Raw genomic sequence first — 27,060 nt, 5'->3', positions numbered from 1 at the left:
TACCAAATTGTATCTTTGTCAATTTAATTCTATTTTTGTTTCTTATTCTGTTCTGCCTTTATGGAATAGAGTCTTTCTTAAATACAGTGTGAACTTGGTTATTTCATTTCCAGCCTGAACTGTTGAACCCACAGTGTTTGATGGCATTCACAAGTAGGCAGAAGCACAGAGCTCTTACCTCTTGTTTTAAAATAGCTGCTTATATGGACCACAAAGAATAAGGCAAGGGTAATTTTCTTTATTGTTTCTAGTGTTTAAAACAATGGGGGAAACACCCAACTGATTGTTGCCTGGGATCAGCTACAAGAGTCTAATATACGTGTCTAATATACGTGTCACTTTTATAGGAAGATTTCTAGAGCAGAGAGCCCATAAATTACACGCTGTAGAGCAGCACCTCTTTTTTGCAATATAGTGAATTTACTATATATTTTGTTAGTAAGCATTTTGGGTAGATGCTTTCTTTCATTTTGTGATTCTCGAGTAGGTGAAACATGTCTTTCTTTGGAATCAAGGCACTGTCTTCTTTGGAATCAATCACTTATCTCTGCAAAGTGATAGTGCAAACACTCTTTGTCAAGAGGCCTGAACAATTACAGACTTCTTTAAGTAATTACTTTCAGTAAAGTCAAGTGCTAGAAAATTCAGGCTTAGTTATTTCACTGACAGTGGTTGGAACATGAAAGTCCTTTGGACTGTGGAAATACAACATACAAATATGGAGTGGAGAAGGAATCCAAGCCCAGAACCAGAGGCCTGGAAACTCAGTTTGAAACTGCTCCATAATCTATCACGCTGTTGCTAAGAGGATATTAATACTAGCATTTAGAATTGCAGTCATGTGTCTCACAATCCTGTGTTTGTACCAGCAGGTCAGTTGACTAATTGTGACTTGGAACCTCTCTGTGTACTGCACTATTTAGAAGAAAAAGGATGACAGGGGTACAGTTAACCATTAAGGCATTTGGGCCTGGGAGGGAAAGCAGAGGACAATCAAGTCCTTATTATTAGATGCCTTCCTGCAAATCACTCCCTTATGCAGTTACAACAGAAGGAGAATTCACCTTTTAAACTGAGTAATTGTGCCTTTCGGGCAACCCTTTACAATTACTTTACCATCCAGCAAGAGCTCATTGATTGCATTAAGGATAACAGTACTCCACAGAAACAATCCTCTTAGGCAGGCTACTTCCAGAATCCTGTGTCTCTGTCAGACAGCTGCCTGCTCTTTGAATAGCCAGAGAGATAAAGAAATAAAAATATTAAAGGCCAAAGCTCTCCTGATTTCACAACACTCTTTAAAGCTGGATAAGTGATTAGGGTGGTTGTAGCCTGTTAAACACCCATGCCTCAGGTGGAATGCTCCTCTGAGCACGTTTTACAGCAAATGTGGGACTGGTGCCTTGCATCAGCTCCAAAAATACGCCTGCTCAAGCAGCCCTACAGAATTCCAAGTTAAAATGCAAGCTCCAGTGGCTGTGTGTCTTTTGCAGTTGATAACAAACCACAATCAAAGCCTTTCTCTTTTAGGTTACCAGCAAGAATCTAATCCAGATCAGTGATAATCCTCCAGCGTGTATTTAGCAATGATCCCAACAGACAGACTGCTCCATCACAAAAGTCACTGTTTCTGACACGGCTGCAGAGACTGAATGAGGATGGAGATTCCTCCTTTACCGCGGCAGCTAATTAGATTTGCAAGTAGAACAGGAGTGCTGAACTAAAGCACAAACATAGTGTTTCATTGTCAGCATCATCATTAAATAGCATTCATTTGCTATTTAACAAAGTGGTAGAGGGGAGAATGATAACCCTTGATTTAATTACTGAGAGCTTCCCATCTTCTGTGTCTGAAGTATTCACCAATCTTATCACTCACCCATCTCAGAATCCTCAAATGAAACTCTGACTTCAAATTCTTGATTTGCAACTATCACACAACCCTCTCAATTTGGATTTTATTTCACTATTGTACATGTCTCCTCTCATATTTAGATTTTTTGAGTTCCCTTTCACAATGCCAAGTTCTCCCAACCTTTCCCATTTTTTTCTGTGAAGCCCATTCTCTCCTCTTTCAAAAGTTTCCTGTGGGTTGTATACAAAAGCTTCATATACAAAATGAAGGCTTGGTCCAGGAAGCAGCCTAGGCAGTTTGTGTTTACAGGAACAAACCCTGATTTTTACATACAGAGGGTATTAACTTGACACTTGGTGGTCTCCTGGTTCCAGAATTATTATTGTGATAGAAATGCCTTTGGGCCAGCATGTTTCCCTACATGTTTGTTTTGGTTTTTTGTTTGTTTGTTTGTTTGTTTGTTTTTTCCTTTTTTCCTCCTCTCCCTTTTGAGGATACTTATTAGAGAAATTTCTTCTCCTTTTTTAATTTTTTTCCCTGGAATTCAGATTGAAAATCACACACAATATGCAAGCGGTATATTTCATCTCATCAGGACTAGTCTGACACTTACTAGTCTACCAACTGCATAAAATGAAAGACAATACACACAGAAAGCCAATTAGATTGGGATTACTTTGGCTGTTCAGCAGCTGGGGCATAGCATATGTCTGTCCTCCCCATACTAGAGTTAGGAATTAACATTTTACGTGCCTGACCTATCTAATAAATATATATCCTGACTTTACAAGAAACACTCAAAATTAAGGTAAATATGGCTATGCTAAAAAGTGCATGAGCCAAGTTAGATATGAAGAGGTAATTGATTAGGCAGGTAATTTATGTAAAGTTAAGCTTGAAGATATAGTGCATTTCCATCCTCTTCTTGGCTATTAAAGTAAATTAATGACATAGAGCTATGCAGGGGTTTCCAGAAACAATACTATAATGGCCAACTGGCCACAGTTTGCAGCCTCTAGAAGGGGGAGATGTTTATTCTTCAGGAAATTGCCAGCTCAAGCATCTCATTATGTATACTTTATATCTGTATTCATAGTGCAGAAATGACAACTGAACATTAGAATAACACCAGTGAGTACAAAATATGATGTTGGCTTGGAAGAAAACGAACCAATCATAATCTTTGACAAGGTCCAGATATTTTCAAAATTTCACAATACTTTGTTCCATGCTTATAGTTTGGCAGCTGCTCAAAAGTACCTGTTTTGTGCCATTTTACAGTCTGGAATGTGTCAACCAAGCAACAAGCATTCAAAAATCTTTGCAAAATATAAAGTGGTGCAGTGGTGCAGGAAGCAACTCCCAGACACAGAGCTATGAAGCCAGGCTTTCTTTTGCTTCACTATCTCCAAGACTTGCAGTGGTCCCCACAGGAAAAACGCTTGGTTTTACCCAGGTTCAGACTGAGACTTTGATGGTGCTCAAGAATTCTAAAATTTCACAGCACTCTTCACCACGATGTCTGGAGGGGGAGGGACTGGCATGCCCTGGCCACCCTGCATGGCTTGCTTCTGGCTGAAGGCTCAGCATCCTCCATGCCTTTGGCTGCTCAGGTTATTCCAAAACTCTCCAATTTATAACACCCGGGAGCCATGATGCCTTTTCTGTCAACTCTCTTCTCTGTTTCCTGGAAAAAGTATTGAGAGTTTTGCTGACTGCTTTTCATGAACCTGGCCACTGCAAGAGCTGACAGCCATTAAAAACCAAAGGACCAAGAGGCACAGAAGCCTTTATGTCATCTTTGACTGGATCACCTTTGGTTTGTGTAATTCCCCTGGACTCCTCAGACATGCAAGCAGAGGGACAGGGGAGAGGGGTGTGTATGTGTGTGTGCATCTTCATGTGCGTGTGTGTGTGTGTGTGTGTGTGTGTGTAAGGGTGTGCCTGAGTGTGTGCACGGCTGCCTGTGTGGTGTGCCCTCGTGTGTCCCCACGGTGTGCCCTCGTGTGTCACTGCAGTGTGCCCTCGTGTGTCCCCGCGCTGTGCCCTCCTGTGTCCCCGCGGTGTGCCCTCGTGTGTCACCCCAGTGTCCCCTCGTGTGTCACCCCAGTGTGCCCTCGTGTGTCACCCCGGTGTGCCCTCGTGTGTCACCCCGGTGTGCCCCCGTGTGTCCCCGCGGTGTGCCCTTGTGTGTCACCCCGGTGTGCCCTCGTGTGTCCCCGCGGTGTGCCCTCGTGTGTCACTGTAGTGTGCCCTCGTGTGTCACCCCGGTGTGCCCTCGTGTGTCCCCGCGGTGTGCCCTCGTGTGTCACCCCAGTGTGCCCTCGTGTGTCCCCACGGTGTGCCCTCGTGTGTCACTGCAGTGTGCCCTCGTGTGTCCCCGCGGTGTCCCCTCGTGTGTCACCCCAGTGTGCCCTCGTGTGTCCCCGCGCTGTGCCCTCCCGTGTCCCCGCGGTGTCCCCTCGTGTGTCACCCCAGTGTGCCCTCGTGTGTCCCCGCGGTGTGCCCTCGTGTGTCCCCGCGGTGTGCCCTCGTGTGTCCCCGCGCTGTGCCCTCGTGTGTCCCCGCGCTGTGCCCTCGTGTGTCCCCGCGGTGTGCCCTCGTGTGTCCCCGCGCTGTGCCCTCGTGTGTCCCCGCGGTGTGCCCGCTCTCTGGCGTTCCGGGCGGTGCTCAGGGCGGGCCGGGCGGTCCCTGTGCCCGCGCTCGGGGGTCTCTCGGCTCTCGGGGGGCGGATGGAGCGGCTCTCGGGGCGGGGCGGCCCCGGGGGCGGGGGCGGTGCCGGGGCCGGGCGGGCGCTGCTCGGGGCCGGTGTCAGTGGCAGGAGCCGCCGCCGGGGCGCAGGCGGGCGGGCGGGCAGGGAGGCGGGCAGCCGGCCCCGCAGGCAGGCAGGGCAGTCCCGCGGAGCCCTCGCGGCCGGCGGAGACCATGATTCTCACACGTAAGCTCGGGGATCCCCTGCCGGCCCGTTTTGGGGGGTGGCGGTGCGCGCATCGCGGTCAGCCCTGCGGGAAAGCGCCGTGGGGCAGCGCCTGGGGCAGGGGGGACGGGATCCCGCTGCTGTTACCCCGCGGCACCCGGGGAGGGAGCGCTGGGGGCTGCCCCGTCCCGCCGTGCGGTGCGTCCCCAGTCCGTGTGCCGGGCGAGCAGCGCCGTCGGGGGGCGGCGGGCCCGGGTGGGGCGGGAGCGCTGCCGGAGCCCGGGTTACCTCTGCCCGCCGGAGCGCCCGCGGCGGCCGTGCCGGATGCTCGGGAGCGCGGCCCAAAGGGTTAACACAGGCGCGGGGCTGCCGCGGGCGCGGAGCCCGCTCGGGATGCGGCCGCTCCCTGAACATCACCGGGGCTCATCTTTCTTTTTCCGTGGTTTGGGGTTTTTGGGGGGGTTTTTTCCGTTTCCTTTTTTTTTTTTTTTTTTTTTTTTTTATTATTATTTCCCTCCTAATTTTCGTCTCTCTCTGTTTTTGGTGTTGGGGGTGGGTTTTTTGGTTTTTTTTTTTTTTTTTTTCTCTTTTCTGGGAGTCCTTGCGAGACGGGAGCTGTGGAGTTCCTTTTGAAGTTTTCCGTAATTAGCCCGCTGGCCTCCAGGAGGCCGGTGGCTCCCCCCGAGCGGCGGTGGCCGGCCCTGGTGTCACCCCCGGCCGCTTTGATCCCGGGGAGGAGCAGCACCTCCTGCCAGACGGGCTCACCCCCACCCCCCTCTTCCTTTTGCCCTTCTCCGTGAAAGCAGAAAGCCGATGCCGTTTTCCAGTCGGGCAGTTTTACGTTCCATGTCACCCTCCCTTTCTTTGCGAAGCACCGCAGGGACTTCGTTCCCCCAAACTGTGCAGTTGTTGAGCGATGTGTTGCCATTGACCTGATGAGTTCTGTTGGCACTCAGGGCACTTACTGTTGGTACAACAGGTTTCTTTCGGGCTTTTTTTGCCCCCTCATATTCTCTTTGGGAAAATCTGAAAAAATAACTACATTTAAACGATGTATTTAACTAAGTCTGAAGGTTCTGCCTGATGTGTCATAGTACTTAACATACCTGATTGGAAAGACTGAGGAATGCAATTTTATCTCAGCCATCAATTGTAGATATTTTTACAGGAGTATGTGTGATCTGTTTGAATTGCTCCGCCCTGATCCAGAAATTCCTAACAGCAGTTCAGTAACAATTCTCTGAGCCAGGTTACGTTTTAAGGCTGTTTGTAGTGAATTTAAGGAAGATAACAGGCAGATTTCTTACGAGTCTCTGAGTATGAATCTGTCAAGAGCTCAGTGCCAGACTGATTCAGCATCTGCCTGGCAAGCAGGCCATTGCCAGCTGACAGCACATGGAGTCGGTATTAGGTGTGTCTGTTGATTCCACAGCTGTAGCTGCTGTCTTGTCTTCCCAGGTATCACTGCTGTCCTCTAGGCATCCTGCTCTGCATCTTCAGTAGAAGCAACAAAAACAAAAAGGAAAAGGCTGAGATGGCCAGGAAGTGGGATGGAGGTCTTTCAAATTAATGGGTTACTACTTCAGTTTGCTGATGGGATCATAATTAGGACTGATATCCTTTGATTATAGAATACAGTATATGCAAGAGAAGATGTAGATGCTGTTCTGACAAGATTCTTTTCGCCTACAAATTCTTAGAAATCAAAGCATTTGGAGCTACCTTTCGTGGCCTCTAGGACTTCTTGATCCCATCTTCTTTTAAGATAACCTGGGTAGTTAATTGATACTTTTTTTTTATTAAAAGGAAGTGCTGATACATTGTTTTAAACACAATAAGGCTTAAACTTCGTAGGTGTTATAAAATGTCATTTCTAAGTGGTAGTTAACAGGAAGAACATATCTGGTGGTTTTATCTGGTTTTATTTCTCAGTAGTCTGGTAGTCTGAATCGCCTAGATTCAGTCTAGGATTTTTAATTCTTGAGTCAGGGTCTTCCCAGCCACTTCAGCAGCTGCCCTTGTGAGCCAGAGAGGAAGACTGATGCTACTCATGGAAACTTACAAGTGCCCAGTGTGTTTTACCGCTGGTAGAAAAAAGGTACTGTAGTTGTACTCATGCTCTAATCTCAAATGTTTATATTAAGATTCCTAGAAAAAGGAGATGAGGTGGCTTGGTTTTACTTTTCTGTTTCTTCTGATTCATTACATTCTAGGCAGTGGTTTGTTTGAGGCATGTGAATTTACGAGTTCCGCAAATATTTGGAGATGCAGTTTGCACTATAAAGTGGGTTTTTTCTAGGCAGAATACCACAGTATGTTATGTTTGGGCTTCTTGAGACATTCAGACTTCTCCTCCAATTCTCCTCTGATGGGAGTTGTGCTACTAGCTTGAGCATAAACACAATGCACCCTCGGCTGGTTAAAAGGAGACAGAGGAAGAGAACTCATGTGCTTAACAGGATGGTCCTGTACTGTAAACAAGCACTTTTCATGCTTAACTATCCTTCCTAGCGACAGGAAGAAGGAAATGAGGCCATGCAAAAAGACCCTGACACATTTCAGACAATGCCAGACCCACCCTAGCATTCATACAGTATAGCCAGAAGACTTGGAAATAAAAATAACTTCAGATGTTTCCCCTTCCTTCTTGTGCACGTTATAGAACTACAGCAGTCAAATGATATGCAGTTCACAGAAAATTTGCTGGTTTGATCTCCACTAAATAAAGAGATACTGCCCTCTATAATTGATATATATTCTTTGGGTATCATTGTTCTGCTTACGGTTTGAATCTCAGTGTTTCAAGGTGAATTAATTACAAAATTCTGTATTCTCTACAGTAGTGTAGTGACTTTAGATATACAGTAATATTGGTAATTTCAGCAATTCCAGGCATATTTCTTGCTTGTACCTAAGCAATCAGTAATTCTGCATAGTGCAGGATATCAGGATTGTCCTGCATGTTTTTTAATTTCCAAAGTTTTTTGCCAAGTTTTTTTCTTGATTTTTTATGGGTTTCTTGTAATTTTTGTTTTGTTTTGTTTTGTTTTTTAATTTTCTCATCTACTTTCCGTCCTCCTGTTCAAGGGAAAAAACAAGTTCTGTATTCATTGATGAGCAATTCTCATGAAAGGGGCACAGGACTGGGCTGTGACTGTAACTTTCTGGTTCTTTTTACTGGACATTTACTCTGCCATTCTTGCTGACAGTGCAATCCTATCCCACTCAGCATCTTTGAAATCAGTAGATCTGCTAGTACAGTATACCATTGGCAAAACTGGCAGAACCAAAAGAGAGTTGAGAATGACTTAGCCAGATAGCTGTAATTCACTGAGTTTCATTATCTGAAAGTTACAGGTAATACTACAGACCACTCTGAACTACTTTGGTGCCTTTAGAAGAGCATGACAAGCATTTTTATTTCTTAGGATGAATATTCTTTCAAATATTGTCTAGTATTTGTTTCCCTTGGGAAGAACTGTGGTAGGTGAGGCAGGATCAGGAAAAAAATTTATCTGGTCTCTCTCTTAATAAAGATACAATAGGATGCCTCACTTCTTATGGGGCATTTTTTTAAAGTCTAAAATGGTGCAGGGTTCTGTAGATTTGGGTTTAAATATATTTACTTTACAGTTGTCTAAATCTTTCTATTCAAATGCAGTAGTCTGTACTAAGATTGTTTCCTGAGGAGATGCATGACATTTGCTGAAACCAGTGGTGGATACAGTTTGACCTTCCCAGGCCTGTTCTTGTAATTTACTGAAATTTCAGGGTAACCAAAAATACATACCCCGCCCCCCAGTCACAGTTTTGCATTTTGGAGATGTTCTCTCTGTGACCCTGTGGACCCATAGAATTTGGTCTCTGCCGACCACCATTCCCTCTGTTCTCCATGAGTTCTAAGAACAGATTTCCTGTGCACATAAGGTAGAAGAAACTTTCCAGGGTAAAGCTTCATGATCTGTTTTAACTTTCCTTCTTCTTCCGTCCTTACAAAATGTGATCATTAGATCTTGTACTGAGAGATGCATTTTCAAGTGTGCAGTATCACAGACAATACTGTAACTGTCTCTAATATCTGAAAACAGGGCATTCATAGTAATATTTGCTTTGGAAAAATCCATGTTTACGTTTTTAATTCTGCACCAGGGAAGAAGGCATTTGTCTGTGATGCAATTCGCTTTATGCTGGGATATATATGTACCACTGCCACTGGTATTTTGTATCAAGTGTTGTATCATCCACACAGGATGTAGTTTGGGACTGGATCATCGATGGGGTTGGCCGTAAATGGTTATGATGTAAAGGAAGACATTCTTCCATACAGTTCTTCCTACATGTGTGGATAGTTTCGAGGTTGAAGCTTAACAAGCTCAAGGAAGTAACTGTCTAGAAAATCTATTTCCTTTTGTATGAACCATTGAGCCAGCTCAGATCAGTTCTTACAGCATTGTTATTTCCTAGATCTGAACAGGTAGCTTACATTTTGTGCCTTTTTTAGATGAAGTATCGGTCATGCTGGGCCTACTCACTTTTGTCTCCCTCTGGAGCTGGATGAGCCTTTTGAGCTGAGCTCTGCACACCAAGAGTTTGCAGATAGGGGCAATTGGAGGATATTAATGCTGGCCTTGGGAGTAGCAACAGTTAATGTTTGCCCTTCAGTATGTTCTCAAAGGTCATGCTAACCAAGTAATTTCTGGGAGAGGAGAAGGTTAAAGTCATCTTCTATTTCCCACTCTTTGGAGGAGGATTTGTTTCTCACTCTGGGATCTGTCAACATGACCTCCATCAGAGGATTTGACTAACAGCTTTCTCTGCCCCAAATAATCCTCCAAGACCACCCTGTGTTAAGCAGGCCAGATAAATAACCCACGTGCCCAATTATTTCTTGAGGGTTTTTTAAGTCACTTGACATCTTGTTCCTCTTCATCTGTGAACCTTCTTGAAAACAAGAAGAGAGAAGACCATCTTTAACTTACAATTTACAACTCACAAAAAGAGTTGTTATTTGACAGGAAAAATGCCACATCAAGCTATACTTTTCCTATTAAACACAGGTTTTATCTTCAGATCGCATTGTTTTTTAAATTTCTTTCCTAATTCTCCTGTATATGCTCAAAATGCAACGAAAAAGACCCAAAATATCAACAAAACAAAACGAAAACCTATTTAGGAATAAATTATTAACTTGCAGTGTAAACTAGGAGTTGTGATCATTCTTTTGTGTCCTAGAACATGCTTTCCCAAAGTCTTCTAGAAGTTAGGAAGTAAAGCAGCTAACTTTTGGCCAGCTGGAAGCATATTTAATGGTGTGAAAATAAGCAGTAATTGCAATCCGTTACAGAGTGTATAGGGAAAGAGCTTGACAGACACATGGGGAATATCCTTTATTTCAGTAGCCCTTTCTTAAATCCCGAAATTATGTTGATTTGGTGCTTTTCAGAGCTAATCAGTTGTGCTTGGTCCTCTTGACAGAGGGAAGGACCTCTTTGTGCCAGCCAGGACAAGCTCTGGAAGTGGTGGTTGTGCCCTCTCTGGCCTCCTGCCATTGAGCACTGTCCTTCCTTGTGCTCTGTTGAAAACCTGGGTTTCTCCCCGCACTAAAAATAGTGAAACTGACCCCATTCATTTCTGCAAAAGTTTTGTTGGGTTTTAGAGACCCACAGATCCATGCTGAGAAAGTCGTAGTTGAGTCCTCTGATATTTATGGATGATCCTGTTGATTTTAACAAGTGTTGGTTCAATTTCTAAACATTTGAAATATTTTCAACAAATGTTGCTTCTCTTTTTATGTTTTGAGCTGAAAAAGTGTTCTGAAGTGATTTTGGTATGCTGACTGTGAAAAAGAGGTTCAAGTTTAATGATTATATTTTGATTCACAAAGGCATTATTGTGCGTGCTGTGCTAGCAAGAGTATTAATGAGCAATTAAAAGTACTATGTTCTGTAATTTGGTATAGTTGGGAAGGAGGGAAAGTACATACAGCCAACATACACCTCTGTAGACATTTTGGAAACCAGTCACATTCTTTTATTTTACTTTTTTTTTTTTTTTTAAGCTTTCATCAATAAGGAAATAAACAAACTTAAATCCTATCAGTGGAAGTAAACCATTTGCTTTTTTCAAAAGTTCTGCTGACCAAAAAAAAAGGGTGTTCGAGCTTCCTGCCTTTTTTTTTTCAGAGAAAACATCAATATATGATCTTAAACATCTGTTTCCTTACTTCTTCATCTGTTCCCACACAAATTCCAAACATACTCTGTTTCTTCTCCCAGTGTCCTGTGGTTTATACATAACATCAACTGCATAGTTACTGTCTTGCTTCAAGGCTCTGTAACTTGAAAAAGCCAGTCAGTCCCTTGTTTAACCCAAAGCCAGCAGGAGACAACACAAAGAATATTTTTTTAGTCGTCATCATATAGTTGTGGAATATTTGAGTAGCATTCATCACGGTTTCTAGGGGTTTTATGACTAGAAAGCAGTGTATGTATTTGGTGTCATATATAGTTTCCCTCAAGAATTTGTGAGTACCCCTTTCTCCATCCTTCTGAAAGTTTTTAATAAGAGATATTTTCTTAAAATTGCACATGCATCCATACTGGCTTAAATTGATTGCTGAGGCAGACAGCAGTAAGTGGACATCACAGCATGTATCATTTGACTGTAGAAGGTAAATGGAAGCACAGTGAAATACACATCAAAAAAGGCAGCTGCAATTGCAAAATGTAACTTGCACTTTGAAGGTGAAAGGAGAAAAGTTGCTCTCTTGGGAAGGTTGTTAGCTTTCACTTCAAAACCTGCAAGCTCATAATCAGTTCAAAAGTTGTGCTTTATATTCACTTGATTTCACTGGTTCTTCTAGAAATGCAACTTTCATGGACTGAATGTGTTAGACTGTTATTCTAGAACAGTTGTATAAGATTAGATTGTTCTCTTAGAAGAAATAACAAATGTGTTAGAAATTTGTCAAGAGCTTTTAATGGATTTTTCAGAATGCTGTAGCTTTTAGTGGCTGAACATTTATTGACAAATATCCCAAGTTTGTATTTGAGAGCATTATCCTTATAAAATGCTGTTCTTCACAATTTTTGCTTTCTATAGTCCTTGCTATGTGCCGCTTTCTTGAAAGGTGTGGAGCACTTAGTTAATGATACTGCCTAAGGAATATTTAACAATACAAGTTTGAGAAAAAACAGACTTAGGAGAAGGAATTTAATTATTTCCAAGCATATCTTCAAAGTGAAAACCATCGGAGGCCATGGACACGTAACAGGCTTACTCTTAGGAAGTCAGTCATACTGTCCCAACTTTAAAGGGCTGCAGGCATATGACATTACACAGAACTGATTTATCATTTTCAATGCCTAGACGGCTCATTTGTAGACAGCTGCCACAGTGCAGTTATTTCCCCGGTTTGTCTCAGATTTCACATCTGTGTTCATGTATCTATGGGCTGAGTGGTTGGATAGTGTGATCAGGTCTAATGCTGGGACCACAATTCACATGTCAAGGATGCAATTCAAGCACTAGGAAAAATGATTGCGTGTACTTGGGCTGTGGAATTCTATCCAAACAAGAATATTTCTCACATATACCACAGCTGGTCTTAAAAAATATGATCCTGAATGATCTCAAGTTTCTTAATAGCTCAGGACAGTGTTTTTGAGTTGAACAAAAATTTTGAAAAGTTTCAGAGGGACGTGACGTGTAGGAGAGATAATTTTTTACATAGACAGAGAAAGAGCATGCCAGCCATTTGCAGCCATTAAACTGGACCCGCAGTCCTGGAAGCGGAGGAATCCTTTGTGGTCTGTGTGCTTCATGTGCTCCTCTATGCCTTTGCAAACACACAGATAGTTTATGGAGTTTTAGGCCTTAAAGCAAGGAGATTGTGTGTTCATCTCCAGCTTTCATTAAAATCTGGGATCATTTGCTGCACTGCATGGGAGACCCTCTCCTGCAAGCTAATTCAGGAAGATGATTTTATACTCAATTTCTACAAGTTTTTGGGTGGCTTTTTTTCTCTTCCAAGGGAAAAGTCAAATAGTGAATTTCAATTAGAATAACTTTCTTAAAAATTAAGACCAAGATGCAATTAAGAAGCTCAAAAGAAACACCTCAGTTGTTATGTATGACATTGAAGTGAACCTTCAGAAGTGAAGTCCATTTTTTTCTGAAATTTGATTTTGACAGTGCTGATTTTACCAGTCTCTCTACAGATTTTTACAAGCTGCCCTCTTAACAGAGCCAAAAGGTGAGATGAGTAGAACTGATGTGTAGAGGTGCTAATATGATTGTAAAGGTGTCTGAGGAAACCATCTGCTTAGAAAAACTGTTCATAAGATGTTTAGCACTTAGGTGAAAATTGAGTCAATGCATGACTGTACAAAGATACATCTGCCTTGCACCTTGTCCTGAAGACCCTGAAAGAGCTAGTGTTTAAATTGTGTGTTATTTCATGGAAGCAAAAGAGAAGAATGAAAATAAATGTTGTTGCTGTCTTAACTGGATTGCTATGATGATTTTTTTTTCAGAAAGAACATTATTGCAGCACATTATTGTGTGATTTTTCTTTTCTATGGAAGAGAAGGCATCATGAAACAAAAAACTATAGGCATCTTACAGTCCTCCCTTCTGCAACTGCAGTTTCAAACAAGGTGTTAATTGAGATATTTTTACTCTGAAGGTCTAAACTTGCAAACTTACAAGGCCAGGAACCAAGATTAACCAAAGTTTAAAAAAAAAGAAAGTTAGACTTTCCCATTTTCATTTACTACTCTGGGGAAGAATTGAGTTCTCCTTATCCCTCTGGAAGTGGGTAAATAAAGACTAATGGTTCCCAATCATACACAAAAGGAACTCCTACCCTTGATTTGAGCATGGACTGCTTTGTAAAGCAGACTAACAAATGAAGCTGTTTCCAATAAAAATTTCCTGTTTCCTCTTTAACACATTTGCCTGTTGTTTGCTTACACGACACCAAGAATAAAGACTTCATTGTACTTCTTTTTGGAGGATTTGGGTAGGGGGTTTTAAATTCGTTTTGTTTTACATTCTAAGAGGTTTTTCATTTTGGGGTGGGTGGGGGAGTTTGTATCAAGACATTTAAAAATAATAGCACAATTTCTTTCTTGCCAGCGGTTTTTCATACAAGAACTTCCCGCTGCTGGGGGCGGGCACAGGATGCACGTCTGAAAAGCTGCACATGCATTTCTTGCTTGGAATTATACTGGATGGTAGTTCATTTTAAAGGTTTTGACTGACAAGGATATTTGATTCAGAAAGGAAGTGGCACTGCAGGGATGGAGTGGGAAGGAGAGAATGAGACCAGTCCTTTACCTGCAGTGACTTATCAGTTCAGCTGCCAGGACTTCATCAGAAATTGCTTTGCAATTTGTGGCTGAAGTAGGACTTTCCTAAAATAGGTTGGAAAGCACTGTAGAGTTCCTCTGCAAGTTTCCTCTCCTCCCTGTGGCTATCAGCTGGCCTCAGCCAAGCAAATGCTGTGCTTGACAGTGAGTTCCTAGCTCAGATAATTATCTGTAACCTGCGTCCCCTGGGATACTGAACAAAGGCTATTGAATGCTCTGTCCCTTCTAAATGTTTTTAGAAGTAGTTGGAGAATTTGGTTCTGGAAAACCTGTTCTTTTTTTGTCTCTTATTACCTTGACTGCCATTGACCAGGATGACAAGGACTTGCACATAAATATTCTTATGTCCACTTGGACCTGAAACTGGCAGCTAGCAAACCAAGAGTCCCAGGGCTAATGCTGCTGAGCTGGAAGCTGGAATTTGGAAATTGTGGGAATTGAGCTTCTTCCTCTAGGGTAGTTTAAATGATTTGGCCACAACCTTGGGTTTAACCAATGTGTTTTATTCTCAAACACAGATTCTAGTTAAGCTGCAGTAATGAACTTTTTACCTAGACATGCTCTCAGCTGTTTAAATTTGTATCTCTTAGTGTGAGGAAGCTTATTCCGTGTACTCGGCTTTCTGTGCTGCTTATTCAGTGTACCTTGGGCTGGATTCTTCCTCTGACTATATTTTGGTCTGCCTGAATTTCGCATACATACACAGTTTTGTTCATGCTCTGGCTCATTAGTAGCCAACAAAGTTGAGATGGGGAAGCTGGGTTGAAAATTACCTTTCCTTTTGTCTGGTCACACCACATAGGAGTACAGTCTAGGAGGAATCCTGAGTTTGGCCAACTGGAGTTGAACAAAAGGAGCTACTCTTTTAGGTCCCACGTTCACTCTGTCACCCGTACCGTCATGTCCCTCTCTTACTGGTGCTTTGTGTGGGTGGAGATGACAGGGAGAGAGCCCTGGTCTCAGGGCACTCCCTGGCCCCCTGTTCAAGACAGTACTCCAAACCCTTCACCCTTTCAAGGGCTTGTAACAGAACTTGCACCCTTTGCTCTCCCAGGGCTTGCAACAGGACTTGCAACTTGCCCTATTTGAAAATGGGGCAAATACGGCTTTTAAACACTTGGCACTGTCTTGTAGCCAACCCTAGGCATTTACATCACCTAATCGATGGACAGATGCACTTGTGTTTTATTGTTCCCTGCAATTCTTGTGGACAAATAGGAAAAACTCGAGTGTTTCATTGCCTAAAATTCCTAAGGGATTCACAAAGGTATTTTGAAAGCAAATGTGCTCTGAAAATCCCAAAGACACGTGACAGCTGGGTGCCCATAAAATGTAACTTCCACATAACTGGCATATATATTTGCAGAAAAGATACACCAAGCCCCTATAGAGGATGGTGAAAAAAGTTCAGTGAATGAATATTCATAATTTTCTAGCTCTAGAAATAATTTACAGGTCATACACCTGGGGTGCTCGTTAAAGGACCTGTGAACAAATATTTAAACACTTTGAAGAGTGCCTGTAGTAGTAAGGAGTCTGGCACTTTTTTCAATTGCACTGCAAGCATCTCCTTGCATTTTTTGGCAAATGCTTGTTATCAAGGATAATTTTATTTCTTGGTTTTAAATCAAATTCTCACTCAATCCAGACAGTTCTGCAGAATGTGACCTATAAGATACTGCATTTTATTTTAAGTGCTCTTAAAAATTAGTTGCAGATTTTTTGCTTTGCTACTTTAATAATTTCTGAAGTATTAATTTGTTTGTTCTTGTTCTGAAGTATTGAATTGTTTGTTATCTTGTTTATTCTTGCTTTAGCCATACAAGTTTCAAATCTATTTTAGATTTTTTTTCTTCTTTGTTAAATTTCCCATGTATTTCCTTAGCATACTGAAATTGAAATACTACTTAAGCAAAACTTTGTAATCGTTTGCAATGGAATTGAAGAATGCTTTTTCTTAATCAGTAGCTAAGTCAATATGTCTGTACGTGCTTGTTCTCATGTGGTCCTGTAACCCAAAGGTGAAGCAAACACAAGTTGCACAAATGCCTGCTTGTCCTGACTTCAACAGGAGTGGATTTTTCGATGTTTATTTATCTGGAATGTTGTGTTTTGGCTCACCTTAACCCCTTGGTTTGGATATCTGTCTTAGCAAAGTAGTCTGGCAAAGCATAAATATTTTAACACTATTGTAGCAATTTGGAAAATGAGATGGGGAGGATTGCCATCTGCCTTCATTTTGGAGACATTAAAATGTGCCTGCCATTTCATTCAGTTTTGTGTACCTGTATCTCACTGGGAATATTTCGTAGCGTGACAAAATCTTGTGATATTTTACTTACATTATGTTTGGCTTGTCAGTGCCCTGTATTTGGAGTAACCTGTATTTGGAGCAATTCTGAGGAGGCCCTTTTGTGCATGGTTTCTGAAGCAGGTAGCCATAGTATCCTCTCCAAGTAGGTGGCAAAATTGTGTACTGAGTTGTACATAATGAAGCTTTTGTTTCCTGGTCCGTCAGGAACAGTGAATATAACCAAAGCCAGACAAACTTAAATCGTTTCTGATTTCTCATTGTTTGTTTGAACAGTTCTAAGCAGGGAGCTAAATTCCCAGTAGCACTTTATTGAATTTTTTGAAGAACATAATTAGCTCAATCCATATCTTCAGCACTTGGATAATACCCTAAGTATCTTTTATATTTTCCTGGTTTGAGCTTATAGGATAACATATTCTTTATCTCTACTTTTTTAAGTAACAAATGCATTTATATGTGGTTTATTCACAGACTAATATTCTTTTCGTTCAGTGTAACATATATGTGTGTGAATAATTTCATTCTGTGGCATACTGTTTTGGGCAGTGTGAGGGAAACCTTCCAGTAATACACCAAGTAACTCATAAATACCTTGTAGACTTCTAGTGAAACTAGGTTCTTGTTGGGTAGAAATATGTGCTTGAGTGAGCTGCAGTACAGTGTGTCAGTTGTTCTTGGGCTTGAGTCTGTCAGTACTATCTACAGGGTGTTAAAGTGCACAGTAATGCGAGCTCTGCAAGGAATTGCTGTCAAGACAAAGTGGTTGTGCCAAGAGGACCATAAGATTTGCTGAACAAACACTGCTCATGTTGATTGCAGATTGTTTTTTCTAGCATTGACAAATGCTGTACAGGATAATCCGTAACGGCTGCAGTTTTCATTTGTGCAGTTTCTCTTAATATTAAAATGATGAGCTGTTGATAAATAGCAGCTGAATGTTAGTGATTTTCCAGAGTCTAAGGTATGTTTGATAGGGGGAGGAAAAGCAAACTGGGGTAAGCAAATGTGTGTCTCAGTTCAAAGTTTCCGGAAACCTTTGGGCTTACTTTGCAGTGGGGATAGTAGAAGTGGTGGAGAGGAAGGGTTTTCTCTGCAGATCACTAATCAGAGGGTGATTTGTTTCTGTCCTCTTTCAGAAATCGAGGCCAAGGAAGCTTGTGACTGGCTGCGGGCTGCTGGGTTCCCGCAGTATGCGCAGCTTTATGAAGGTAGGCACCTGAACTCAATCCTCCCCAGCAACCTTTGGACAATAAGATGTAATGTTCACCAATAAATGAGATTCAGAGGCACCACTGAAGTTCCAGTACATAAGATGACTTTTAGGGACTGGCTGCTCTCTGCCATGCACCACACACATAAATGTACCAAACCCAATGAGACCCTGAAGCACGCAGGAGTTTTAAATTTGTTTCAGGTTTCTGTTTTAGTTTGAGTCTTCCAAACATCATCATAGAACAAATGTAAAGGTTAGTACTGTGATACGTTCCCTCTGATTGAAACAGAAAGGAGCATAGTCAGCCACTGCTAGAAGCCCAGTCTTGGAGAAATGCAAAAGCTGTGTACAGCTCCACTGGCCAACTCTCCTAATGGAACAGTAGCAGGAAATTCTGCATATACATGGGTACCTCTCTATGCCTCATGGTTCCCAAGTTCCGTGTGTTTTTTCAGGATGGTTTGGGTTTGAATGAGACACAGGCTTACTATGAAGGGAAGAAGAACATACAGGCTGCTGTGCTCCTCAGGGTGGCTGCTTCCTCCAGTCCCTGATCCTTCTCTGGGATGAATTCATTTTGTGTGTCTGCTTTTACAAGGTTTTGCTCCATTAGAACTCTTGTCTTCATTGCCTCTCCAGCCTACTGGAAACCTGTGGGTTTGGCCTACAGTTCGTACACTCTGATGCAGAGTAGCATATAGGAGTTTGTTTTAAAGTGGGACATCTTTTTATATATCTATATTATTGTTCAGAATTTGCCTCCACACTACTTGAAATTATTTTCATTGTAGTAAAATTATTATGCACTCTTAACTGCCTCTTCATTTTTATGAAGCAAACTCCAGCAGCTGCTTTTAAAAAGGAGCATAAAAAGTTCATTATTTACAGTGAATAACTGCTGAAAATTACAGCAAATGCTGAGCTGACCTCCTTGAAAAATGATCTTGTTTAGCTTTGATTTGCAGCTGCATTGGCAATATGAGATGATAATAGCACTTTCAAAAGCTGCACTTGGCAAAACTTTTCTTTGCCTGTTCAGAAATTAAATTTTCTTTTATTTTTTCCTTTTTTTTTTTTTTTTTTTTTTCCTGTGCTAATGGAGATGCCAAGATTTTCCTGGAATATAGAGCTGGAACTGTTCTTCTAGTCTTTGTTACAACTGAGACAAAATTCTCAGCTGAATACATGGGTTTGTGGGTTTCTTATGATGCTGAGTCCTAAATCCCCTACTAAAATACTTGCATTCAGAAAACATGTCCTACCTGTGTTACCATTGCCCCACCTAGATGTTCTAAACTTACCAGAAGTTACTATTGCAATAGCATGTCCTGTCTAACATCAAAAGGACCACAGAGGTGAGAGAGAAGCAGTGAGAGCAAGCCAGCCACATCTATTGAAAGGACAGCTGTCCTTACTGAAAAACAATATACCATTGTCCTTTGCAAGCCCCCCTGGCAGCAGCAACAACAAAGCCAGCAGTAGCATAGATTAAGCATTAGAAAAATGGTCTTTTGCAGACTATCAACTTCTTTCAAGTCACCTCTCTCACTTAAGTTCTCACACGTTCTCTTGTGTACATTCTAAGATATGACTTCCCAAGTGGAAAATCTTGCATCAGCGTTGCTGAAAAATACATGTTGAATGTGCTCACCCTCTTTACTTGAACTTTCTACTTAAAATAGTGAGGGGGAGACCTGGGAATCAATTGGGTACAGTACAGGAGTTCTGAGGAGTCACCTGTATGGAGCGTTCCCACACAGTGCACATTTAATAGGAGAGATTAATCAGTGAACCTTTGCCAATTGCTTTGCTAAAACTGCAGTTTTCTGTAGAAAATACAGAATTCCTAGCATTTTCCAGAATATGTCCTAATTTGTATTCCTGAAGAAATTGTAGACGCAGTGGGTAACCCATCCCTGGAAGTGTTCAAGGCCAGGTTACATAGGTCTTAGAGAAACCTGGTCTAGTGGAAGGTGTCCCTGTCCATAGCAGAGGGCTTGGAACTAGATGAACTTTAAGGTCCTTCCAACCCAAATTATTCTATGATGATATGAAAATGAGGACATTGAATTAATTTCTGTTGTTATAGGAAATTATTAATTTCATAGAATTCATAGAGTTAATTTTCTGCTAGTATAGAAAATACCTTTCTAGAAGTTAATATCAGTTCTAATTCTTTTCCTCATTTCAGCTCATTCTTCCTAGTTTATAGAAATTTAAAAAATCATAGACAATTATTTGGATGAGGAAAATTGTGTGCAACTGCACCAGTCTGTTCATAGATTGATGTTGTATTTCTGTGTGCCCTGAAGAACCAGCAGCTTTGGGTGGGAGTTTCAGCTGTGCAAGGAATGCCAGATCAGGACCTGTATGACAGTCAGGAATCTGTGGAGTACAGTAAATAATATATATGTGTTTGCTGCTTCAGAGCTGTAGTAAATTTTCAGCTCTCTGCCAACATTGTTTCCTCCCCCTCACTCTCCCAGTTGTTTACCTAATTAATCTCCTAAGGAAAGGAGGCAGTATGGTCTCCACGCATCTTGGCTTGTTTTCATTTCAAGCCATATCTCATTAATGAAACAGTGTCAAACTTCTGAATAGCTTAATTAACATCTAAGGAGATTCAAGGACTTTTTTTCATTCTTTCACAGAGTTTTGGCATTTACTGGCCTTTTTTCTTTAATGTGAGATATTAGAACATCGATGGAGATAGCGTATTTATTTTAAATAAAGCTAGCTTGAATTAGTTTACACTTCTGATGTCTGATAGGGAAGCTTGCATTTGCCTTTTTCTGTCTCTCATTGTTTCATCTCTGCTTTAATCATTTTTCCTCTGTTCTGTATATGAACTTTCAGTTATCAAGGCTGCATGTCAAAAATTTGTAGATGAGAAGGAAGCACCTCTGGCATTTGAGGTGATAGCATGTGTTTACCTAAGTACCAATCACTGGCATCTTGATGAGCTCAACTGTGGGCAGCTGGTTGTTTGAAATAATGCATCACTGGGAGTAAGCATCACTTTGATTCCAACTGTTTCTTTCCCTGCAGATCTCCTTTTTCCTATTGACATTGCTCTAGTCAAGCGAGAGCATGACTTTCTGGACAGAGATGCTATTGAGGCATTGTGCAGGTAGGTGAATAAAAATCACACTGCATTTTGAAACAAAACCCTTCTTATGCAATAGAAAGTACCTGGAAAAAGCACAACAAAAAAAGGACACAAAAGTACGTGGTTTTCATTAAAATACTTTATTGGGCTAAGTAATGTTTGGGGATCTTATTTAACAGAAAGTTGGGAGGAGAGTGGCAGGAATCTTTTTGAAAGGGATTTCATAGGAATATTTTTTATTATTCTTCTTTGTTTGCTTTCTTTCCTAATTCCCAAATTAGTTAGGCATGTGAAAGCAGAGCTGTGCTGGCTATAGTCATCTGCACGTACAGCTGCAGCACCAGTTCCCACGCAGGAGTTGGGTTTTGGAAGCAGTATCGGCAAAGCAATGCTAGTGCACTTCATCACTCTCCTTTCTTACCTTGGTGGACAGCTGCATATACAAACAAAATGCTGTGTATAAACAAAGTGCTCTATATACAAACCCTCATGCTGGCCTCAGTGCATCGCCCTGTGTAATGTGGGTAGAGCTGAAAGGGATAATGTATGGGAATGCAATAGTTTATCACTACTCCAAAGATGGGTCTGCCTTCAGCCACATGCTCACATTAATTCAAATTGGTTTTTGTGGGCTCCTTCCACAAACCAGTTCAACTGGCTCACCCCAAAAAAGGGTCTTGATAGTCCTTTTCTGGGTTAGTAAATTAAATCAGTGGAAAACCATAATGAAGTTCACAGTAGGTGTGAAGAATGGGGCAGGACCCCACAGCCCCCCAGCTGCAGAAGCAGGAGAAGGGATTGATAGAGAAAAAGAGGGAGCAAGACTTGTTTGTTTGTAGCAGGATGTTTTTTACAGAACTACGGCATCAGCAATACCAGTTTGGTCATAAAAGCAATCATAGTGGCCCCATCTGACATCATCTAACATTAATCCATCTATCAGTTACCTCCTCTAGTGCAAGTCCACAAGCTTAAATGGCAAAAGAAAAAAAGCTTTAACTTCTCGTATCTCCTCCTACCTAGAAATAAGTGCAGTTTTGTGGCTCTGTCCTTCAGTATGGCAGCTTTCCAAACTGCCTGCAAAATGAATGCTTTTGGATACTGCATGCATGGTGTCTGCAACTCTGAATGTCAGTAATTCTAATGAATTACAAAACCCTTTTAAGAACAGCTTTAAGTTTATAGTGTTCTCATGCCATCACTGCCATACTTGGAAGGGAAAGAGAGGGACTGGAGTTTAAAGTTCTTCAGAAATATTTACAGGATTTTCAAACTAAGAAAACAGATTTGTTGTCCAGTCATTAGGAGGAGAAAAAGTCAGTTAAATTCATGCAAGATGTGCATTACTGAAGTGTGGGACACCTATTCCATTGATATTTAAATATGATGTGTTGGTCTGCTTATTTGCGTGTCCTGGAGCTTGTGAAGTCATTGAACAGAAAGTACAGCAATGCAAATAAATACTGATTCCCAGAATGCTGGTCTTCCCTCGCCAGGAAAACAAAATACAGTCAGGCCAGAATATTTTGCTTTTGGTGCTCTCTTCCAAGAATACTTTTTGACCTGGGATTAATTAATTATACAGGGGAAAAAATGTAGCAGACTGTCTCTCACTGATGAAAGTAGCAATGTGCACTCCATATCTCTATGAGACAAAGATTTTAAAGGTTGAACTCTATCATTCTGAACCTATGGCTTATATATCAGACTTAGCTTTTACAAAATAACTTTAAAACTGACACATTCAGATCCCACCTCAAAATAAAATTGAAGCAGTTGAGTTAACCATCTCAGATGTCTGAATTTGGCCTTTTACCATGCGTGTTAGACAAAAGCAGTACATTATCACATTTCCACCTTTAGGTTTTTTTTCCATACCTCCGTGTTTAATTTTGCAAAGCTCATTAAAAACTGTGGAGAAGTACATAGTTTGGAATGCTGCCTTTCTGCCTGCAGCCTGCAGGGTTTATTTTGACTCATGCCACGGTCAGTGTGTAAACAGTAAAGGGGTTTACTCAGTAAAGGCTTCGAACAGTTCTAAAACTGTAAGTCTGTCACTGTTTCTTGACTGAAAATCAGAATACTTTCAGAGTTATTTGCACTTTGAGCACAGAGCTAAGTGAATATTGTACACAGTGGATGTTAACAAAATGGTAAGAGCTCTGTGGTGAGCATCTGCTTTTCTGTGTAAACAGTCAGTGTTACCCAGAAGTTCTAATTACCTTGTTCTGATAACTGTATGTGAAAGAACTGTTTTAAAAAGACTGTACAAATCACAGTGACAGGTATTTCTTTTTTAAGTTTGAAGCATTTTGAATGGTAGCTTACATCTGAACAGTATTGCTAATTATTATTTAATAATCTTATAAATGCAAGCAGGAAAGTTAAGTTAACTTTAACCAACCCCATTATGTTTTTAAGGAAAATTTTCAAGTGAAAAGTTGGTTGAGACTTGAACTATAGATAGCATATGGCATTCGGTAAGAAATGGTTAAGAAATGTCATTTAGTGATCTTACCAAGAAATGTAAGAGTAATCTTACCATTAAAAATGTAAGAGCGATGACCATATTTTAATTTTCTTGGATGCTTTCTTTGATGACTGTGCAAACCAGTGCTGGCCTTGGTTGCGTAAAACTTTATGTAGATGAATGACTGGGAATTTATCTCCAGAGAATAATTGGATGCATCATGTGCTGATGAAACTAAGTACTGAAACATGCTTATCCTAGAGTTTGTTGCTAAGTACAAAATACATAGCAAGCCATGATGGAAATCTTTTTTAATCCCCTTATGCATGGCTAGGAATCTGTTACACTGTATATGTAATAGGTTTCTTAAATCTTTTATCATCGGGACTTCTGATCGAAGAAATTGGTTGTAATGTATTCACTGTTTGTATCATTTGGTCTGTGGAGAGCTGACTTCCTTTGCAGAAGAACATGCAGACAAACCCCAGGAGACAAATTAGAGACTGTCCACTGAGACAAGAAGCTCCTTGTATGACTGTTAGTTACATATGTAATGGAGCTGGACTTTGCTCTATAAGCAGAATTATGAATTTAAGTCCTTCAAGGAAATATTTTAAACTTTAAAGTTAGACCACACAGTTCCTCGAATTCAAAATTGTAATTTAAAATGTATAAATCTAGTATTATGCATTACTACTGCTTTATTTGGTTGCATGAGGTGAGTACTTCTGTTAATGAGAACAAAATTAATTACCTGGTGTTATACCCAGCATAGAACTGACCAGTACCTAGTTTAAAAAAGACTTCACATCATAAATCCACATTTTAATTTAGAAGTTAGCTGTTCACACTACAGTTTTTCATAGTGAATGTCTTGTTCAGGCTGCCTCTCTTAAAAGAAGTTCAGGCTAAACTAGTTTGGCTATTTCTGAGAAGACTAATAAAAATGCATCATTCGCTCCTTTCTGAGAGGAGCTCCAGTGCCTCATGTTTTGGGTGCAGCAGGTTCAGGCTGTGTAATTGATACTCAGGGCTGATATGGGCTGACTTGGGGCCTGAGACAGAGATGCAGGTCCTGCTGCCTTGGTACCCTCAGGAGGAAAGGGTTTGCGGAGCTGGGGTGAAGGAGAATGAGAGCCAAGATAGGAGTCCATGGAGAGTGAGGAAAAGTGATATCTTGGAGATAGAATGCTCCATGGGAGTAAGATAACATCTGGATGTGAAGATGTATAGAGGGTTGACTCAAAGACATTTCTCTAAATGATGGAAAGAATATTATCTTGTCATGCAGACAGTCATCTAGAGAGTGGCCAGGGTAGGAGGCATAGTTGAGATTGAGAATGAGACAGACAGGCGGTGAAAGTGGTTGTAACTGCTGTCTGCAGCAATCCTGCCCTGTCCCTCCCTCTCCCATCTTGTCTTCAGGAAGGTGTCACTGGGACAGGTTTGGGCAGAGTAAGACGGACCTAAAGAATGAGGCAGGTCTGCTGACTGTCAGTAAGGAAATGATAAGTGAACTTATACCTGGGAGTGGAGTTAACAAAGGAGAAGGTCCAGACCCAGAAGAGAAAACTGTGGTTTATTAAGTAGCATCAATTAGATGAGAAGATCTGTAGAAAATGAATATGTGCTTATGGGCTTAAAAAAGTACTGCAAAGCATACATGAAGGTTAATGACAGTTGTATAGGTAAATCTCATCCTGACAAACCAAACTGTAAGCTTAGATTTTTAAGACGCACTAACATATTTGGAAGGCAATTTTGAATACTGTACTGTATTTTCAGTGGTGTGCAGTTCAAGGACTCCTGAATTTGAGCAGGGGTTGAAGCGGGATATGTGATGTGTGTAATGGAAGTTGCAGACCTGATGCAATTGCTGCAGAGCATTTAGATATTAAAAGGGAAATTGGTTTTAAGATGCATCCATGTCAAATATGCAACAGAGACTTTATTTGCCTCACTGCTATTGAATTTAACCTCACTCATTTGGGGTTACCTTATCTTACCTTTGTACTAATTTTTATGAGATGTGTGGCAGGAGATTTTTTTTTAAAAAAAAATGCTCTGTGAAAATAAAGGTCTTTGCTCTACTCTTTTCCACCTATTTCAGGCATTTTAGTTGAGTGGGAAAAAAGTCTGGGGATGTAATCTTTGTGAAATCAGAGATTGTCTTTATTAGTGGTCAGACAGGCTGGAGCTAGATAAAGCCTGATCCAGGGATTCAGTGGTAACTTCTCTCTGCATAAGTCAAAGGTTGCAACACTGTGAAATCTGTAAATTATTGCACAATATGGAACTGAAACCAGTTTAATATTTCCTGGTCTTGAGATCCAGGACTTTGAGAGGAGAATGTGTTTATAGCAGAAAGGAAGGCAGCTTTCTGATGCTTGTGTGGCCTCTTGAAAAAAAACCAAACAGTTTTGTGTGTAGCCTGTAGATGGGACATTCACCCTTCACCCGCACCATAAATACAGTTCCTCTGAATTCACTGGACTTGTGTGTGCACCCACCAGCTGCAGCCAGCAGGACTGAGCCTTTTGCCTTCTAAATTCAGAGCAAAAATGGAATCTGGATAAAAAAGAGAGGTCTGGATAACTTTTCTAACCTGCCACTGCCCTGCTATTTGACCCATGGCAATTCTTCCTGTTCCTTCTCTTCTCTGCTGTGTTGTAGCTGGGTCTAATTATATATCAAGCTGCCTTTTCTTTTTTACTTCATGACTTGCAGCAAAAGCATCAGTAGCAGCTTTCCCATTTTCTTTGATGGCTTCAGGATCAAGCCCTATGTAAATACCATCTGCAGCCAATCCTGTGCATAAAAGGCAAGGGAAAAGAGAAGAAACTAGTAATTCCCCCTGTGCACATATTTTCTACATTCAAATATAAGTTTCTTGAATCTGTGAAAATTCATTTGAAGCAATGGGGCATGTCAGCATTTCTTTTTCTTTTCAGTTTTTCAAAACTGCAGATACAGACTCTTCTTTGCACTTCGCACAGATGAATTTTTATGTGAAAATTACATAACTTCCTTTGGAATGAATTAGTCTTTTTAAAGCTCAGCTTTGTTTCTGTTGAATTTGGGCTGTGGTCCAGTTGAAAGAAAGGGGCGGCCCTACTCCCTGCACACACAACTCTTCATGCAGCTCAGGGTACTGACCCAGGGGAAATTCAGCTCTTAGAAATATTGAAGGATTGGTTTTCGGCTCAGTTAGTCTCTTCATCCAACCCACAGTACAGTCTCATGAGCGGCAGTATTGACACAGGACTAAACTATCACTCCCGTGAAGCTGCTGTTTCAGTTTTTCTGCCTTCTGCATTGTGCCCAGCCTGTTTCTTCCTTTTGTCTTGCCATAGCACTGGCAGTTCTCTAACCACACTTTATCAGTACAGATTTTAGTTGAACCATGTCCTTGGAGTAGTTCCTGGGAAGGCAAGGACATGGAGAAGGGCAGGAGACCGTGGCAGCCTGCACTTAGCTGAGCCTAACCTGCCTTGGAGCTCTGTCACAAATAGCACCAAATTTTGCTGTGTTTCAAGTTGCTTGTGCTCAGCCCTGCACAATGAGTGACTGGGGAAGAGAGGAGAAGAAAGATAATTTTTTGGTTGTTTTAGGAATACCTACCAGATGACCAGATCAGCTCACTGAGGAATAGAGGAATGCTCATATGTATTCATACTGTACTTCAAGATATATATCCAGACTGCTGTCCCATTTCACAGAGAGGCTGGTTTTGCTGCTGCAGCAATTTATTTTTGCTTAAATTTTAGTCCTTCAGAAAAATATTTTTATATATGAAAGAAACTTTCAGTTT

At 41.3% G+C, this 27,060-nt stretch overlaps 1 protein-coding gene across 6 annotated transcripts in view; it reads left to right on the top strand.

The window, feature by feature from the left end:
- The window catches only part of DLC1 (DLC1 Rho GTPase activating protein), a 211,592-nt gene that overhangs the window by 168,635 nt on the left and 15,897 nt on the right, over nucleotides 1–27,060 (top strand). For 4 of the 6 annotated variants that reach the window (XM_083862027.1, XM_083862026.1, XM_083862025.1 and 1 more), the window contains 2 exons: nucleotides 17,594–17,665; nucleotides 20,719–20,800. The exons of 1 other annotated variant lie outside the window; for it this stretch is intronic. In XM_083862027.1, coding sequence (XP_083718153.1) covers nucleotides 17,594–17,665; nucleotides 20,719–20,800 — 154 coding nt within the window. Of the gene's footprint in view, nucleotides 1–4,713; nucleotides 4,794–17,593; nucleotides 17,666–20,718; nucleotides 20,801–27,060 lie in introns of those variants that run through there. One more of the 6 variants, XM_083862029.1, reaches the window with a different exon arrangement.

The sequence above is a fragment of the Zosterops lateralis genome (assembly GCF_965231275.1).
Source record: "Zosterops lateralis genome assembly, chromosome: 5".
Taxonomy (NCBI): domain Eukaryota; kingdom Metazoa; phylum Chordata; class Aves; order Passeriformes; family Zosteropidae; genus Zosterops; species Zosterops lateralis.
Note: the sequence above shows the minus strand (reverse complement) of the source record. Positions and strands in the feature narration are given on the sequence as shown.